Source organism: Paracoccidioides lutzii, assembly GCF_000150705.2.
Source record: "Paracoccidioides lutzii Pb01 unplaced genomic scaffold supercont2.12, whole genome shotgun sequence".
Lineage (NCBI taxonomy): Eukaryota > Fungi > Ascomycota > Eurotiomycetes > Onygenales > Ajellomycetaceae > Paracoccidioides > Paracoccidioides lutzii.
The window spans coordinates 672,471-684,292 of record NW_015440958.1 but is presented as its reverse complement, the minus strand read 5'-3'; the positions used below and the strand labels follow the sequence as shown (position 1 = coordinate 684,292).

Sequence of the window (11,822 nt, the reverse complement as noted above, 5' to 3'; positions counted from 1 at the left end):
ACCAACCACGGGGTCTCTTGTTGTTTGTTTGTTTGTTGTTGTTGTTGTTGTTGTTGTTGTTGTTGTTGTTGTTGTTGTTGGGGGAAGGCGGAGAGCCCACAGTCTGCTAGTCCGCATCGGTCCTAGCTTCCCAGAGGCTAACAAGGGGGTTGACTGCAACGAGCAACAACCCTGGGAAAAGATAATATCACATCAACATCTGATATTATTATTTGTTTTCCTTCCCACCACCACATTGGACCTGTCAAGTTTTTTCCGAGTCAGCAGAAGGATGTCTTGGCCCGCTTGAGGGTGCGCGAGGAATCATAACGGAGTACGGATGTAGAGTGGGATAAAAAAAATTATCATCAGTGAGCGGGATCCTATCCATGGATCCATCCAACCCAAAAACCCGTCTATATACCCATAACTGTTAGTTAAGAACGGGAGTACAGACTAGATTTAGATAAGATCTATATTTGCAAAAAATATACATATGGCCGAAAAAAAAAAAAAAAAAAAAAAAAACCGGTTCCGCATGGGGCTGTACGCTCTTGCTACGATCAAAACCAGCGTAGTTTTACAGGGGGCTCTTGAGCCTGACAAGCTGTTCGTTCTCCAGCCTCGACAATCTCAAAACCGAGAAGCAAGATGGCGAGCGAGCTCATTCAAGAAGCCATCCTTAACTTTTTTTATAAGCAAGAATGGCCAGATAACTAAATAGGTAACTGGTTGACCGTGATGCAGATTGTGAAAGAGAAGAACCGTGGAATAATAATGTAAAAGATATTAAGTAGTTAACAAGCTAGCGGACGCCGGAAACTGAAACCAACCGAAAAGGGGGGGTATTCAACCATCCAATTATTCCGCCACGTTTATTATTAGCATCTATAAAAGGAAGAGAGGAAGGGATATATGAAAGAATGCCTCATCGCTCTCAATCCGTAATATCCTGAATCATCAACATTTACATCCACCAAGCCGCAAGAGACATGATACCAGTCATCAGGAAAGCGGTTAGCCCGCCTGATGTGGAGCCACCAAATGGATTCTCCAGCATAGAAGAAGCACCGGCCTTTGACGATGACGCTGGTCCTGGTCCAGTTGGTGATGGTTTGGGGTTTGTGTTCGTGGTCGTGGTCGGGGTCGGTTTGGACTCCTCTTGTTTGAGGGGGGACATGACCTATGGTAATAGGCAGGGTGTTAGCCAATTACAGCCTTCTCAAAATTCCAATATGGAGGACGGATTTTGCTGTTTATTCTTGGATTACGGAGTAGCTGCACCCACCTTGTCAACAACTTGGATAACGCCGTTATTCGTTCTAAAATATATATTGATAGGGATGAATTAGTCAATGGCGTCATCTTGATAAACTAGGTATCAATTGCCTCAATTACATATACGACAAACTACAGCTTCATCACCGGAAATATGCTCAGAAGGAGAGTGAAGGTAGGCAACGGAAAAGAGCTCACATGACGTTCTTCCTAATCAGCTTTGCATCGTTGAAATAGATCCCTGTGTCATTAACCGTCACTCGAATCGTGTCATTGCTAACAGTCGTAAACATTTGGCCGTCCGAGAGGAAATTGGTATAAACTGGTTCCGTGAGAGTATGGAAAGTAAGCGCCTTTGCCAGATCACCGGGTTCAGCAACTTTGTCTGGACTATCCGCTTGCTCAAAGGCAGTATCTGTTGGGCCGATGCAAGTAACGTTCCTTAAAGTGTCAAGGATGGGGCCGATTTTGGTGCGAACCAGTGCCCGAGTGAGAGCTGTGAGGTTCTGGCTTTCAATTGTCTTAGTGCAGACTCGTGGAAGCGTAAGTAGCCTTTTGTCCCCATTGCCCAAATTTTAATGTCAGCATTCCGTAACAACATACGTTGACCTGTTTATAGGTCTTCGCTGCAACAATAATTCACGGGTTCGAATAAAAATTGCAGAAAATAAAGATCATCATACCCGTCAACCATGTGAAACAAACCTCCATCCCACATCCCATCAAGAAGGGTCATCTTCACGGATTTATACAAACCCGACAGGACGTCAATTTCCTCTTGCTGTCGCTTTTGCAAACTCTCCGGCCCAACATTCAATACCACAACCTGACCAGAACTACTCTGCTTGTCTCCACCTTCCATTTGCAGTGCATCACCTGCGGAACGATTATTATACTCCTCCCCCGTGAGCTGGGTCGGCACCACCAAGCTTTGAGGGGGTGGATTCAGGAGCTTAACCGATGGCAAATTCCTAGAAAGGATGTGGTATTCCAGGATACGCTCCAGCTCCGAGTTGGGGAGATCACTGATGTCCGAACCGCCATTTGCAGCACTAAAAGCGGCGAATGCAGCGTCATTGGGGACGAGAAATGTGACAATAGAACCAGGCGAGCCCTTGCTCAGCAGTGGAGCTAGCGCAGGATTGTCTTGAAGAAGCGACTGAAATCTGGACAATGAGGGATATCCATTCAGAGCCTCAGCCAACGACTCTGCAAGTGCCGTAGTTGAAAACAAAAGGGGTATTAAAATCAGGCACTGCACAAGCAGGCGTCGAATAGGCCATGTTGTTGCCATCGTTGATATCCTGCTCAGGAATTGACGTTGTAACAGAGTTTCTCTGACAAAACGTAGCAGAGAGGTTGAAACAATCCCAACCTCGTAAATTCTGGGAGAGCATGTCCAAATTATATATGGAATAAGAGAAAATCAGCCACTTTCCCACTGCCACCTCAGCTCGCTAGGAACTCCAAGTTGATTCGGTGTGTCGCTGCGGCTCTTGCAATCCCAGATCGCGACCGCGTGCCACATCGACAGAAAAGCTTATGCCACACTGAATCAACATTCGACAGCGTCCGACATGCTGGCTCAATCTTCTTTTCCTATTGGGAGATGGGAGATGAAAAGCAGGCTCTGAGAACCAGCCACGGAAAGGATTGGTTGAATGTGATATGGTGCTATCAGCCTTAAAAGCTTAAAGGACACTGTTAAGAATAATGGAACCAACGCTTTCCGCTGTTATTCCACAGCGGGCTTGGTCGTTTTCTTCAGCATTCCCGAAAGCATCTGACAATAATAAAAATTGGCTTCAATGGCGGTTGGTGTCGCATTACAGGACAAGAGCTAGAAAAGATCTCCCTGTGCCAGTTGTGCGAAGCTTGGACAACAATTCGTTGTGCCAACTCCGTGCAATGTGTCGTGCGGGGGAGGAGTCTGGGCTTAAATATCACGAAGCCACGCTTTAATAGTAACGCCCGCAAGTGATGATCGTAAATTCAGGGATTGATATATACACTCGCTGCACGGCTAAATACACTCCTCAAAAATACACTATTCTAAATCAAACATAGTGTATACACAGCCATACACCCAAAATAACTAGCATTCCAATGCAGTCGAAATGTGCCCAACCGCACTCATCAGGGAATGGAACCTAGAGGATCTATGGGGTACGCCCGCCGCTGGGGGCGGGGGACTATTCACACGGCGCCCCCGCGCACTGAGATGAAAGAACAGGAGCCTGATATGAGGGTGAATAAACACCTCACAGTCGCCCCTAACGCTGCCGAGGATTATATGACAGATGCCAGGCGGGTAGTTGGCAGCGGCAGCGCTAATCCCCCCTTCTACAGCGCCTGCATGAAGAATCCTCAAGAAAACAAGCTGCCACCTTAATCTCCCTCCAGCGACGCTCCCCAGGGCGGAGAACCTGCACTGTCTGAAAATCCCACTATGGGATCACATCTCAGGCGATAAACATGGTGTTCTCTGATATTTTGGGGAGGTGAAAGCAGGGACGCAGGAGCTGATTCATTGGAGAATATATTCTGAGGATATTCTTTGTTCTGCAGAGCCGCCATACGCAGAGCCCAAGACCTGGCATGGATCAATCGAGGCGAGGATGATTTTGTGGATATTTCAAGATTAACTCATTAGCAATGAATGAGCGCATATTGATCACATTGGAACGCTAGTTGTTTTGGGTGTTCGGCTGTGTACACCCTATGGTTTGATTTAGAATAGTGTATTTTTGAGGAGTGTATTTAGCCGTGCAGCGAGTGTATATATCAATCCCCGTAAGTTCACCCCATGAGCAGTTAGGGGCGATGAAACGTCCTTACTGGGGCAGTGGGCATCCACAGGAGGCAAATTTTCATAATCGGCAGACAATGGATGGGTCCAAGTGTCACCAAGCCCATTCGCAAGAATAGGGAGATCCCCCCCCCCCCCCCCCCGAGAGGCTGGTGAAAGTGCGTCTGGAACAAAATCTTCAACAAAACCCGCATTTAAAAGAGGTTTAATAGTTAAAATGCACACTGTGTAATTGGGTGGCAAGTCTTTTCTTCACAATAGAACACGTGAATCGATGTTAAGCTTGTATATGCAGTGGAATTGACTTTTGAGAGTATACTTTTGTTGTCAGTTCTGCACCCCTTCAGGTGGTCAGATGGATATCTCGATTGAAAATTTAACTTCTCAAGTAGGATTCGGCGAAAAGGGTCAAATTGGTAGCAATTTTTGATGCAGCTAAATTGGCTGAATTTCTTACTAATTGAATACTTCCAGACATGATGTGGAAATTCTATTATTGATGGATTATGCGCCTATGACATCAAGTGCAAAGATTCATTTTTCGCTCGAAGTGCCAAACATCGGGTATTCTGGAGTTATTAGCCAAATATATAGCTCCCCATTGTTTTGTTGCCTTTCACCGTTTCATGGATCTGTGTCTGTTGGAGTTATTTCAAGATTTGAGGTGAAGGTTGAGGTGATGGCTTTTTGCTCAATGTGGAACAACAGACTGGGTCGAACCTTTGGTCAGTGGGGGGCTTTCACCTGAAAACGAGTCTGTTACACTTAACTATAATCTTACAAAAAACGATTCAAATTCGTTCAATAATACTTTAAAAAGGATATGAAAAGTCAATTCTTCCAAAATCTGTTGTTTATTTTAAAACTACCCCCTAACCGGGAAAAAAAAAAAAAAAAAAAAAAAAAAAAAAAAAAAAAAATGGAACCAACTTAACACTAAAAGCAAGCAAAATAGAAAGAAAAGCAGTCAAACATAGTGATTATTATCTTTTTATATGTCTTTTTTCCCATCCAATAAACAACTGGAAAAGTAGTGGAAAAGAAGCAAAAGCAAAACGCCTAGGACAAAAGGAGAACAGGAAACTGATATAATTAGGCTGCATAGTACATGCTCTGACTGCAAATAGGAGAGCCAAAGAAAGAACAGGACTGGAACACTGGTTGAATAGTTAATATTAGCCAATGCCAAAGTTGCGAACAATTACGATAAAATAAGATAGGAGGTATATCCAGAACGGTGGCAAAAAAGAAACAATGTGTAAAAGTAATAGTGAGATGAAAAAGTGATTTCGAAGTTTTTAAAACAAAAATGATTCGTTACTTGGATATACGTATATACGTATGGACTCTAGTAAGCCAAAGAGAAATGTACAGATATTATGATGGCATATAGTAGGTAATAAACGGAACAAAAATTGAAGAGAAGGCGAAATTACACAATAGGAGACAAAGCGAGCAAAGTGGGGGAAGGAAAATAACAGGTTAGAAGGAAGACTAAAACAAACGCCCCTAATATTGCAATATATCGTGGCTCATGCAACGGAAAAGGAAGAGAGAAAATGGGATTTCTGAATGCCGTTTCGGAGATCGACGGGAGAGGACACTCATGATGGGATAGGTAGTGGTTGTTGATCTTGCTTGAGCAGCGAAGCGACGGAATCCACCCGGAGAATTACTGTGCTGAGGATCTAATACTCATAGGGTTCGTAAGTGGAATGGTATGGCGGATAACCAGAAACATTGGTCTGGGACTGGGACGACCATGCGCTGCCCATAAGTTTAAGACGGCGTTCTAGAAGAGTGGGGAAAAAAGGGGAAGTCAGTATCAACAGCCCATACAGATTTTTATCCAGTGAGAATAATTCCGGAGAGGCATACCTTTCTCAAAATCACCCCATCTCTTCATAGTAATCTTACTACTGTCGAATTCTCCTTCATACTCAATTCCAGCTTTCTTAGTCTTCTCGCCTGCCGTCTTTCGAGTATCACCCCAGCTGAAGTCATCGAACTTCCAGTAGGAATATGTAGGCAGAACAAAGTTCCATATGGGCAGGGAGAGGAGGTAGATAAACATCCACATGACATATGAGAGACGATGAGCGGTGACAACGATCAGGACGGCAGGAAGACCAAGGATGAGCGCTAAAAGGATGAGCGGGATGATCTGCACAGGTTTCTTGATGATGGAGATGGTAACGACGTAAAACGTGAAGGAGATAGCGGCAGGAAGAACAAGCGTCCCAACAAGCTCCATGAACACTACGAACTGCATGCTGAAGCAGAAAGTCCCGCAAAGATCTCGGACTAATACAAGTTCCATCAGATTGTGTACAGTACTGTTGATCCACCGACGGCGCTGAGAGAGGAGAACTGAGAACTTTTCTGGAACGGTAGTTTTACAGACGGCCTGAGGCACGAAAACTTGTTTGCGCTTCGGGAAGGTTTTCAACATCAATGTCGACAGGTATCGATCTTCGCCTAGTAGAAGGAGATTCTTTTTATGAAGCGTATCGACGACGTTCTCCGAATAGTGCTCGACCACGTCAGGATTCGCAAGAATTGGCACCCAATAGTTTTGACCGCCCTTGGGGGCTTTGATTCGGTACATGCAGAAGCATCCAGGCAAGCAAGTAACACCACCAAAGACGGATTCGAAAGACTTAGAAAGGTGATGGGAGATGAAGTACCTAAGTTGCTTGTTAGCTCCAAAACTGCCGAAAAAATGATGGGTTCGAGCGAGGGAGGATATGAAACATACTCGAAAACCTGTATCATTGAGACCCAACTCTCGGTTTTATTGGCAATCTTCGTCTCACCACATAGACCCATGATCTCGGGATCCTTAACCATAGCGGATATCATGTGCGTTAGACTGTCTGGGAAAACCTTCGTATCCGCATCAACCATGAGAACAACCTCATAGAAATCTGGAGATATCCCCGTAATCTTCCACAATCCATTAAACATCTCGAATTCCAGTTCCGTCATCCGCTCATCAAACATGACCTTCTGCAGGAACGACATCAGAATGATCTGACTGTCGCGCTTGCCTCTGTTTCCTGGCTTGCTCGTCTCTGCTTCATCTGGAGTTCCGCACTTCACAACCACCATCATCGGCACACGCTGTTGTTTCTCGAGGGGTACGATGGACTGTGGGCCGTAATCATAGAATCCAGTATAAATCTTTGCCATGTTGTGCCTCTTTGCTCCACTGGCAACGGCAACGTAGGAGAAAGCTTGGACCTCATCGGGTGAGACAGCGTGATCGCCCATCATGGTCAGACAAATGTCAGGGGTAGTGAGAGTCTCACCCTTTCCCTTAATCATACCGTCGCAAATAACAATAATAGTCTTATGACTGTTGGGATAATCGGTCATGGCAATAGAATCCAGCGTTGTGCGCAGACCTTCTTCACCCTCCGAATAGGCTGTTACTAGACAAAGTGCGTGTGCTAAGGGATATCCAAATGGTTGCCATTCGGGCGGTGGTTGAGGAACAACCGCTTCATGAATAAAGCCCGGAAGACCCGTTTGTTCAGCATCGCTAATAGCCGTGGAGAATCTCTGATCTTGAGCACCGATCATCAGATTGGTATGACTCCCCGCGAAACTGTGCTGGGCATAGGGATCGGCACTTAGAGTCCCCTGGCTTTGGTTTTGTCCCATCTTGTACATCGAATTCAGTGCATTGAACCTGCTGCTTGCGCTCTGACTGACCATGGTAGTGGGTGCCGCACGCTGCTTTTGCGACCCGCGATCCAGTACATAGGGGCTAGTGAACCGGGAGGTTGTAGGGAAAATGCCGCTACCGCGTTTGCCACCCCTATCGAGCCCCGCGAGATCCGCCAAGCGTGGACCCGGGCGGTATATGTCGTCGGACCAGTCTTCGATTTGCCTCTTCCGCTCCTTCGAGCTAGGATCTATATTCGTTTGTGCCGCAAAACGTCTAGCCATGAACCATTGAAACGCCAAAGCGAGCACAAATTTCGCCCCAACTACAGCTAGAATAAATACCAAGGAGAGGTATAAAACCACTTTGGAGGAGATGCAGCCCACAGTCTCGGTATCAATGGACCCAACCTTGATAATTTCGGTCAAACATCTCGCCAACCGTTTATCAGCGGGCGACTGGAATATATGTGTCGCGTCAATACCTCGAACGGTCGGATTTGTTCTGAGCGCGTCGAATTGAGGGGGAACAAAAACTTGGGATCTGTCAAACCATTCCAGAAGATTCAAATCAAGAACATTTCCTGAATATACCATCAGGTTTCTGGACTTATTCTTCAAGTCTTCCCACGTGAAATACACATCTCCAGGCTTGTTTAACCTGGTGTAGAAGGTGCTTCTGGCACTTGCAGACGTATGGCAAGAATATCCTAAGTACGGCGGTTCGGTAAAATTGGGTCTGCTGGAACCATCCTGCTTAAAAGGCACGCACGGAAAGTACCATGCTAACTCTCCCTCACTGTTTGTTGGCACATTCGAGTTTGGTACCGCAGTGATGATGCCCTTACAAGCACCATTGACATTCTGGAACAAAAAGCTGGCATCCAAACCACCGTATCCAACAGGCGGATAGGCAACATTCGTCCTATCAGGTACCCCGAGGGCTTCGGGATGCTCTGTGCCCTCCATACTATACGCTTTTCCATGGAAGATAATATTTCCAACATCGACCTCGTTTATCTTGAGGCGAAGGCTAGGTGTACCGCAGACGACTTGGGTAAAGCCAAAGGTGAGAAATCCAACAAAGGTACAAATCAGCAGGATTATACTGATGAGACCAACTTTCTCACGCCAAGCTCGTCTTTGTGCTTTTGCAGGCATTCCAAAGCATTTGAGGATGAAATCGGGACACCAAAAAGTCACCATGCCACAGTACACGTTCCAGAAACTTGGGGGCTTAATAGCGTCTAGCTCTTCCTGCCGCCTCTTTTCCGCCTCTCTGGCGGCCGTGGATTCCTTCCGCGACAGTTTTCTCTGTGAAAGCTTCTTGGGCCCGTCTCGCTGTGATGGATGGTGGCCTTTGAATTTGCCCGAACGAACCCCGCGATCAGGATAGCTGGGGGTGATATTACTCTGCTCGGTTCTAGTTAGGCTCTTTAGATCTGTACTTCCCGAGCTCATCGTATCCGCCTCTCCGCATTCATACACAGGCTCGTTCCCGGTCGTGGAAGGTAACGTCGCCATGTTTTGCGCATGTTGGCGGTAATGGTAGTTTGGATGGTCACGATTCATGCGGGTTCGTTCTGGGCGAATCAAACTCCTTTTCCGGTTCAAATTCTTTGAAGACATGATGGGGTCCGCCTCACTTGTTGGAGTTACCCCAAAAGGTGTGGAGGCCCCAAAGTCGCCATTATTCCTTCGTCCACCCGATACGGGGGTGGAGGGATTGTCTAAATATCCGCCAGACTCGAGGTCGGTACGACGACGTTGGGACGAGTCTCGAAATGCAGGTGGTTGGGGATCTTGTCCTTGGAATGACTGAATTGGGCGTGGAGGGGGCAACATGTTGAATTTTTAAATTCCGCTGAATCCAGAAAGATATTATTAGCCGTTATTGTTCATAGGATACGATAGTCGACTTCGATTGTTCCCATAACCGCACAGTCCAATCGCCAACCAGCCCATCCACATACCAGTCAAGTTCACCACGGGTGATGTCCCGGATCCAAAAGGTCCAGATTCACTAGCCCACGACACACACCAAACTGTACTACCCACCACTCTCCCACACAAAACAAAAAAAAAAAAATCAACAAAGATAGAGGCACTAGCAAATCCGCCGTTCAACCAGCGTTCGAAAGAATGTGTCCAAAGAAGAATTTTCAACGACGTTTAAACAACAGACATCGACATGCGCTAACGCAGATCTTCGGTTTGGCAGTTCGAGGGAACGCAGAGAACGCGGAGGAGCACTTCCAAGGTTGCGGTGAACCCGCTACGCCGTTTGTTTCAAAGAAGTCCCAGACGGAAGAAGCGGACAGTCGCAGTGGGATGAGATTCGGCGTGCACAGTCAGGTTCAAGGCGAGAGATAAACGGAAAGCGAAAACAACTAGGCGTCAAGTATGATAAATGAACGAATGAGGAAAACAAAGAAGATCAGCGGATCAAGATATGTAAACAGCCCTGGAGAGGGAGGGTGAGATAGCGGAGGTGAAAGAAGGGAGAAAAGGATAGTCCAAACGATCGAATTCAGGGTATTGCACCAAGGTCTGTTTCGATGCTTTCTTTGATCGCGAGGTTGGGACGGGGGAGCGGCTTGTCCGCATCAGGTGAGGCTAAGTCTATCATAGTTGACAGGACGCAAACGGGTGTTCCGTAATGAATTCGTGTATTACTAAATACAGGAGGTGTTTGTGTATCGCTGTTACGCACTGAACTGAAACAAACCTCGGTAGTTACTCGGTCTCTGCCCATTACTATGACTTAGCCAGGCTCTGTATGACCGCCACCGAACACATGCCGCGGTGAGTCCAGGTATATACGATACAGAGAGACATTTACACATACATACAGCACAGAGGGAGCGCACTTACAGACCACTGCTTTCTCCAGTTTTCTAGAACTTGCGCCATAACAACCTGCTCTGGGATGGTGCAGTGGTCACTAAAATAGAGACAGTTATGGGGTTCATCTTGTTTGTATTTTTTACCTAGATAAATATAGTAACTGAAGTATTATATCTGCCGGTATTTGTGCAATAGTTCTAGGCCAGTAGTTGATATGGTAGGCATCCGACAAACTTTACCAACAAAATAGGTGGATAAAGGTCTAGGTACGGTACAGAAGTTACCATACATTTTTACGAAGTATGACCCCTGTTGTTGCCCAACGAGCCAATAAAAATATCCAAAATGCTGACTCAGCGTACGACTTTATCTTTAATGACTACAGTTAACCTTTGGTACTGTATGAAATAACATCCTGTACATACGTCAATAATACACTTAAATAACCTTAAATAACCTGTTTATACAAGCTACACTGTAACTATGCCGTACAGCGTGTATTACCCAACCCTCCATTTTTACCCCGAAACCAGGCGTTTTTGAATCCAACTCGTCTTTACTATTTCTTTGCATACCACCACTTATATAAAAAAGAAAACCTCTGCATATAGGGTCTCTTTAGTCGATATATTATAACTGATGTACCAGCAAAATTGAAAAAAAAAGTATGTGATTTTTGCAAAATAAGTCGCCCCTGATCGACGTTTCAAAGCATATCAAGCGGGCCAATGTTGTTCTCCAAGACGGTCGATCGAGGCAAATATATAAGCTCCTGTACCTGCCAGTCGAAGGTGCCATACAGACCAGCTACGCTAAAACCGCGAACCAGGGCGGTCAAAGATTAAAAAAAAAATAATAATAATAATAATAAACGGCAGATGCCAGTGAGCCAGACGGGTGTGATGCCATCAGCCCATGGGCAGGCAGTATTTGACAACCAAGAGGTTTTAAAAGCGCTCTGATATTTTTGCCTCATGTGTGTTTCAGCCACGCAACACCTTAAAAATACCATGCCCAGCGATAAATAGTGGTAAGGGTGTAATAATAACCAAGCTTCCATACAAAAAAAACACCCAGCTGAAATACAGGGTAAAAATACCACCGTAACAAAAACCTGCAAGCCCAAGCGACAACCCAATTTGCAGAGTCCAAGTCCGGGACCCATTGGTGCTTGGTCTACGTATGTGATGTGAAATCCGTGATGGGTCCTTGTTCTCCGTACCTGACCTTCCACCCAATG

At 45.8% G+C, this 11,822-nt stretch overlaps 2 protein-coding genes across 2 annotated transcripts; both read right to left on the bottom strand.

The window, feature by feature from the left end:
- Positions 1-946: 946 nt before the first annotated feature.
- PAAG_04863 (hypothetical protein) lies at positions 947-2,551 on the bottom strand (the record flags this gene model as incomplete). Its single annotated transcript, XM_015845397.1, has 4 exons — positions 947-1,162; positions 1,268-1,301; positions 1,456-1,809; positions 1,941-2,551. 4 exons carry the CDS (start codon positions 2,549-2,551, stop codon positions 947-949), a joined length of 1,215 nt encoding a protein of 404 aa, XP_015699623.1.
- A 3,203-nt stretch (positions 2,552-5,754) lies between these two features.
- On the bottom strand, positions 5,755-9,580 carry PAAG_04862 (chitin synthase D; the record flags this gene model as incomplete). The annotated part of the gene is made up of 3 exons (XM_002793287.1): positions 5,755-5,858; positions 5,945-6,753; positions 6,825-9,580. 3 exons carry the CDS (start codon positions 9,578-9,580, stop codon positions 5,755-5,757), a joined length of 3,669 nt encoding a protein of 1,222 aa, XP_002793333.1.
- Between the last annotated feature and the right edge of the window lie 2,242 nt (positions 9,581-11,822).